General features: G+C 31.6%; 2 protein-coding genes across 4 annotated transcripts in view; both read right to left on the reverse strand.

Moving 5' to 3' along the window:
* Positions 842-2,830, reverse strand: LOC107641531 (short-chain dehydrogenase TIC 32, chloroplastic-like). Its single transcript, XM_016345017.2, has 7 exons — positions 2,792-2,830; positions 2,520-2,541; positions 2,178-2,334; positions 1,903-1,981; positions 1,649-1,733; positions 1,275-1,321; positions 842-1,189 (listed from the first exon to the last, which is right to left on the reverse strand). The coding sequence occupies exons 1-7, from the start codon at positions 2,828-2,830 to the stop codon at positions 1,022-1,024; spliced, it is 597 nt and encodes a 198-aa protein (XP_016200503.1). The 3' UTR covers positions 842-1,021.
* Positions 3,908-6,823, reverse strand: part of LOC107644859 (mitogen-activated protein kinase kinase kinase YODA) — a 5,690-nt gene continuing 2,774 nt past the window's right edge. For all 3 annotated transcript variants that reach the window (XM_021103243.1, XM_016348803.2, XM_021103244.1), the window contains exons 4-12: positions 6,769-6,823; positions 6,574-6,636; positions 6,167-6,327; positions 5,982-6,057; positions 5,804-5,863; positions 5,611-5,718; positions 5,266-5,505; positions 5,062-5,153; positions 3,908-4,975 (exon numbers count right to left, since the gene is read on the reverse strand). In XM_021103243.1, coding sequence (XP_020958902.1) covers positions 4,552-4,975; positions 5,062-5,153; positions 5,266-5,505; positions 5,611-5,718; positions 5,804-5,863; positions 5,982-6,057; positions 6,167-6,327; positions 6,574-6,636; positions 6,769-6,823 — 1,279 coding nt within the window. In that variant the 3' untranslated portion in view covers positions 3,908-4,551. The remainder of the gene's footprint in view (positions 4,976-5,061; positions 5,154-5,265; positions 5,506-5,610; positions 5,719-5,803; positions 5,864-5,981; positions 6,058-6,166; positions 6,328-6,573; positions 6,637-6,768) is intronic.

Here is a 6,823-nt window from a genome sequence, read left to right on the forward strand (position 1 = left end):
GCATTGTAGTGTTATTTTTTAACTATAACTTATTATTATTATTATTATTATTATTATTATTATTATTATTATTATTATTATTATTATTATTATTATTATTATTATTATTATTATTATTATTATTATTATTGTTATTTTTTAACTATAACTTATTATTATTATTATTATTATTATTATTATTATTATTTGTTTTCTATGGTGCTGCAGGTTAACGACTAATCCATTGCGGATTTAAGCTTTATTTAAGGGTCGTCGTTGACCAATAGATTACTACATGTACAACGCGGAATTACTTTTTCTGCTTTTGTTTAATGTGAACTAGAAGAATGTTTTTCGTTTAATTTGATGTGATGCTCTCACGTTTGAATATTTTTGTCAAATTTTAACAAAAATCAATACTATTTTGTCGGTCCTAAAATTTTTCAAATGCCAATTTGATATTTATTTCTAAAAAAAATATCACATCACACTTCTTATCCATACATATCAAAGTATCATGTCCATCTTAAAAACTAATTCTACGGTACTTTTATGTTTTGGTGCCTGAGTTGCCAAACTTATTTTATAGAGTAAAAAATTAAATATTCAAAACTTATTAAATATTAACTATTTGTTATTTTTTTAACAAATTAGGTATCATATTTAGGGTACCATAACAATCACCCATCATAAAATACTAATAAAGAAACCAACATAACCATATCGAAAAGCAAAATCACTACACAAAAATAACAAAAAATTGCATCCACAACAGCACCAATAAAAATATCGAAAAATTGCATCCACAGTAACAAAAATCCACAAAATAGATAAACATAGAGTCCACCATATCTTTGTCATAAAAATACCATAGACAAGAAAATGCTTCTCTTCTTCAGTTCTTCGGCAATGCATTCTCACCTTGATATAAACTCCAACATTGGAAGTTCCCTCTGCTGTTTATTTTCTTTTTTTCTTGCCTTTTGCCACCAATATTTAGACAATGCTGTGCTTAAGAATCTGGTTAATTGGACTTGAGAAACTATGTATTCTGCTCGGTCAAATTCATGCTATAATCCCAGAGTTTCTTGGCCAAATCAATATCCCTTCCCTGTGAGCTTGCTTTGGCCACATAACCATCCATAAAAAACTCTCCACTTATTCCACTCACTTGTGGATGCAATGCCAAATAACATATTGTTGCTGCTCCCTAACAGATCAAAACCTTGTTCATGTTTAATTTGTTTTAATCCTTTCTTGGATTCAAATAACACAACAAAGTTCCAATATCTTACCTGCTTAACATTTTTAAGCCCGCATCTCGCGAGCATGTTCATCACACCTGCATGAATCAAACAGAAACATGTCCTTAAAAATTAGAAAGTGACATTATATGCATGAAAAGTGATTGCATAAATGATTAAAAAACTAGGATTAGAGGAGTGAGAGGCTTTTGGAGAAGACAAATGTTTAAGGAAAATGGGAAGTGGAATCCTCCCCATAATAAAATGAAAAGACACCACATCCAACTCAAAACCTTAAGGTAATAATTTAATGGGTCTCTCATCTTATAAACTCCTCACTCTTCCTTGCTTTCTTTGATGTGGGACTAACTTTAATACTCCTCACACTTGCAACATTAATAATGAATATGCAATGTAATTGTTACCATTCACTATGTTGTTATGACGGAAAATATTGGTGACAACTATTCCTGGATGAACGGAATTTGCAGTGATATTCACCCCATCTTCCTGATCAAGATGTCACAGGTAAAAGGACAAAGAATACTAGTTTAATGTTAATTATGGCCATCAATAATAAGAAATAATTTTGCATTCTGGTTTAGTTATGGAGTGCATTCTATTAATTATTTCAGCTGAATATTGTGACTAATATATCACTAAATAAAGGTCAGCATACCTTGAGACGCCGTGCAAGTTCGTTTGCGTGTAAAATGTTAGCTAGTTTTGATTGTCCATATGCAATCCAACTCTTGTAACTGAACCAAAAAATGCAACCATAATGAACTTTAACCTTTATTATTAATTCTACATGCAACAATGGTCTACATGAGATTAAAGTAATTTGACATCCTATGCTTGTAAAATGAATATCATGAACTTAAACACCACTGTTCTATTGAAAACAAATTGTCAGCCTAATTTATCATGAATTCTTTTTGGACAGCATCTTACCTTGATTGATCATTAATTTTATCAAAACGTATTCCTTCGCTATATCTAAAGTATTGGTGACCAGTCGAGGAGACATTAATAATTCTTCCTTCTTTCTTACTTTCATGTACAGTTTTCTTCATTGTATCCAACAAAAGATTTGTTAACAGAAAATGACCTGCTCAATTATGTCAATATGAACAAACAGGATTAAAATGACTACACACACTTCTCTATATCTTATTCCTTCTATTTATACTAACCAAGTAACTAATCAATTCTAACCAATTACTCTTAACTACATCGTAGTACTAAACATATCTAAGATCTGGAAATTTGTAGTTCAATGTTCTACATGCATACCTAGATGGTTTGTCGCGAATTTCTACAAATTGTAGTTCAATGTTATTTTAGAAGCACATGATTTCACTTAAATTATGTAAATTATTTTCATCTCAGTGTAACAAGGGAGTACGAGGGGAGTACATCTTATTTTCCCTAAATATATACTACTACTATATATCTGGTGAAAAATAACATGGCTTGCACACTAACTACTACTATCACATACAAATGCACAATTTGAATTGGTGACGGCACTAACACAAATTGAGCATCATATGAATTCAACAAACATGAATCACAAATCCACGATTCACACACACATATAACATTATTGACCAAATAAATTCACCTAACAACTGTTTTTTATCCGAAATTTAGTGAGAATAATAGTATAATTATTTAGAAATTACATGTAAAAACTTTGGACTAAAATTTGACTTTTATATTTTTTATTTGGTAAAAATTCACATTCATCTATTTTTATTTAAAGTTAATAGTTAATAAGATAAATGATTTGATAGATTCGACTAATTTATTATTTATCAATTATTAACTATTAATTTTACATAAAAATAACTATATAAGTTCATCTTTACCTTTTAATTATTAAAAAATAAAATAAAAATTTGCATGCATACTTTCATTTATGTTCAATATAGATTTTTAAAATATTTTTGTCAGCAATTTAGTTTGAAGATATTTTTTATAATTTACTCTTTATATTTAATTATAAATTTTGATATTTTTTATAATTTACTCTTTATATTTAATTATAAATTTTGATAATGTTAAATTATACGGACGAAATCAAAATAGTACTTCGAACATGTTATAAGTTATAACCATGTGACCATTATTCTTTTTTCCGCAATTTGGTGACAATTACAATTTGACAAATGCTAATACATTATGGGGAAAATAAGAACTACAGTCCTTGAACTCTTTACAATTTGGTGAATTGGGTAAAAGGAAAAAAATGTTTTTAAGTCCATAATTTTAATTGAAGAGTTTTCATTAACCCAACAGATATGATGTGAGGATCATAAGAATATAATAAGATGAGAAAAAGATAAATAAATCACTAATTTTTTAATTTAAAGATACATAAATTTTTGACTAATTAAAAATATAAAAACATCATTAACTTTTTAAAATATAAAACATTTAAATCTCTTCATTCAAAATATATAAAGATAAATTAGTCTTCAAAAAAATTTAGATGTCTCAAATTTTTAAAAACTGAGAGATGTTTTCATATTTTTAATTAATCAAAAATTTGTTTGTCTTGAAAAAATAAAAAATCAAAGACTTATTTATCCTTTCCTCTAATATCATACACTTTTTTAGTTTTTTTAACACAATAAATGCAGAGTATTCAATCACAATGCATCAGACTATCAGAGACAGCAACTTAAAAAGATAAAGTATAACAAATCCCTGTCATCCCAGCAATAAATGCAGAATCATACTACAAAATTCCATCTTCAAATTTCCATCTTCTGTACAACAATTCAATACCTGACCTCCCATAATATTTAGTCTATCGTTAACCTTTTTTTCCTTCTTTTAGCCTCAATATGATGTTCTTAATTATAGACTTCTCAATTCTCATTGCATGAATTCTTTAACTGAAGGAACTAATACATATAATTAGCAAAACTCATCCCCTGAGATAATATACAATATCAATAAAACTGCCATTTCCCAAATCATAGAAGTTGCATCTAAAACATTCTACATAAAAACTACAAGCTCCTCTTTGCCACTTAGTCAGCATTTGCTTCACTTGGTATGGATAAATCAAAGAAAGTTTCATGCTTTTTTAGGATTAGTTTGGCACTTGAAAGGATCTTAATCCAACATGCCGCCGCGGTTTGTCGCCACCCGAACTCATATCTATTGGATTAGTTCTCTTATGCTTTGGCTCCCTTTTGTACAATTGATTCCTCAGCAATTAGAACAATGAATAGGCCCATGAAACCAAAAGGTATTATGACAAACCTCAAAAACAATTGCTCAGTTGTTATGTATGCTCTGGAAAATGCCAATGTCATAAACCATTCGGCCGGCCGATCATCGAGGAGTTGGGACTTAGATCAAAGGATGGATTCATCTTCCCATTATTCCCCAGCAGCTGCCGACAAACCCGTGCCGCCAAGACTGATTGAACATCATTTTCAGTGGGAACCACTTCAGATGTAATGCGTGATGTCATTTGCATTCCTCGAAAAATGTCAACATTTGAGGACTTGGGCAAGCTTCCAAGACCCTCTTGAAAGTAAACTAAGTGATTACTAACTGGAAGGGCACCACTACCGCCATGAAGAGGGGTCGATGCACCAGAAGCAGTCCGAGGGCTAGATATAGGAGAGGGAGACATTCTTCCATTTATGGGCTGTGGGGACCTTGACCTCAAAAGTGGGCTTCCAATCGGAGAGACAGGGCAAGATATATTTCTTGGAATATGGATGTCACTGAAAATCAATGAAATAATTTAATACCATCATCAGCAGCCTTGTGTGTGTGTGTGTATAAGAGAGAGAGAGAGAGAAAGAGAGACCTTGTTTGAGAAATATTTTTCAAAACCCGAGAAGAATTAACAGAAAGTCTATCTGAATCCAAGGGAGAGAGATTCCTTCCTTGACAAATACCCTGAAGAGTTATCACAAATGTATGAAATTTCCATGATCATAAGGCAAAAGACAAAAGCTTGATGAGGATAGGACATAATAATAATGATTATTGCGGGAATTAACTACTGTACCAGAGATTTTGTTGCTTGTGCAATCCCAGAATCAAGGTCTGAAGCTGGAGGGCTGAGAATAGGTCTTTCCAAAGGCGCAGCACATTTTACAAAAGGATGGCCCAATAATTCGCGGGCTGAAGGGCGATTGTGAGGATTTCGTTGAAGACATTTGATGACAAAATCCTTTCCTTCACTCGAAAGATTATCAGGGATGGTAGGAAGTTCCTTGCTATTACCAATCTTAAACATAGCAGCAACCTGTTATGTTAACAAGCAAATACAATAATAAAAAATCAACCATACATATAATAATAAAGTGAAAAGTTACTAAAAGTTCAAATATATTGACATACAGTTACTCACCCCTTCATATTGACTCCAGGGAGGCTTAGTTGTAGCCATTTCCAAAACGGTGCATCCAAGACTCCATATATCCACAGCAAGGTTGTAACCTTTAGAGTTCTTTATAACCTGCATAATAAGAAAGCAAAGATACCGACTCAAAAACAGGACTAATTGAGTCTACAAATAACTAAAGCTTGGAGAAAACGTCAACCTCAGGCGCCATCCAATAAGGGCTTCCCTTGAACGATAATGGACACGATTGCCCTGTTATCTGTGAAATGAAATAGTGAACAGGTTAAACCATGCAACTCCGGTTGTCAAAATAGCAACTATTTTCCTCACATAGCATAAATGAAAAAAAAATGATCTGTTATTGCCTATAAGCTTACATGCTTTGCCATGCCAAAGTCTGCCAACTTGACCCGGCCGTTGGGATCTACCAATATATTTGCTCCTTTAATGTCCCTTTGTGCAAATTCAACAACAGAAAGATTGGGGTTTTAGAAAATACCATTATGCAGACGCAGCAGCAGTACAACTTAAACATAGAAAATGAACAAGTGACTTATTTCACCTGTGGACAGTGTTTGTAGCATGTAAATAAGCAAGCCCTGATAAAATTTGTTGAGTATAACTTCGAATAGCTAGTTCACCGAATTGCCCATACTCTTGAAGAAGTTTATATATGGAGCCTCCTGATACATACTCCAGATATATGTAAAGCTTGTCACCTACCTGTTTAATAGATGATATAGTAGCTTTTATAAGTAGAATACAAAAATAAATACTACAAACAAATTTCTAATACTACGTTGTCAGGTACAGTGGTAAACCACAATTGAAAATTAATCTTGTAACTAGATGATCGTGCATACATTACAAACAGATATTCTGCAGACAAATTCCGAAATAAACCATGATCATTTGCAGGAAGCTAGAATAAAACTCATGATTTAAAAGAAACAGGAAATTGATACTTACTGTTTCAGAACCATAATACTGTACAATATTCGGATGCCGTAAACGGCTTAATAGATTAATTTCCTGCCACAATGATGGAGTTATATTTAGATAGATATATTAAATTTTGAATGTGATATAGTATAAAGTTGTATTGATAATAAGGACTATTCCCTTGGATGGAATTTTGATAGATCTAAAGAGGAATTAGTTTACCTGCATTAATTGCTTAGCACTTTCTTTAGACTTGGCATCATCTGAAAATAGAGTC

Source organism: Arachis ipaensis, chromosome B05 (assembly GCF_000816755.2).
Source record: "Arachis ipaensis cultivar K30076 chromosome B05, Araip1.1, whole genome shotgun sequence".
Lineage (NCBI taxonomy): Eukaryota > Viridiplantae > Streptophyta > Magnoliopsida > Fabales > Fabaceae > Arachis > Arachis ipaensis.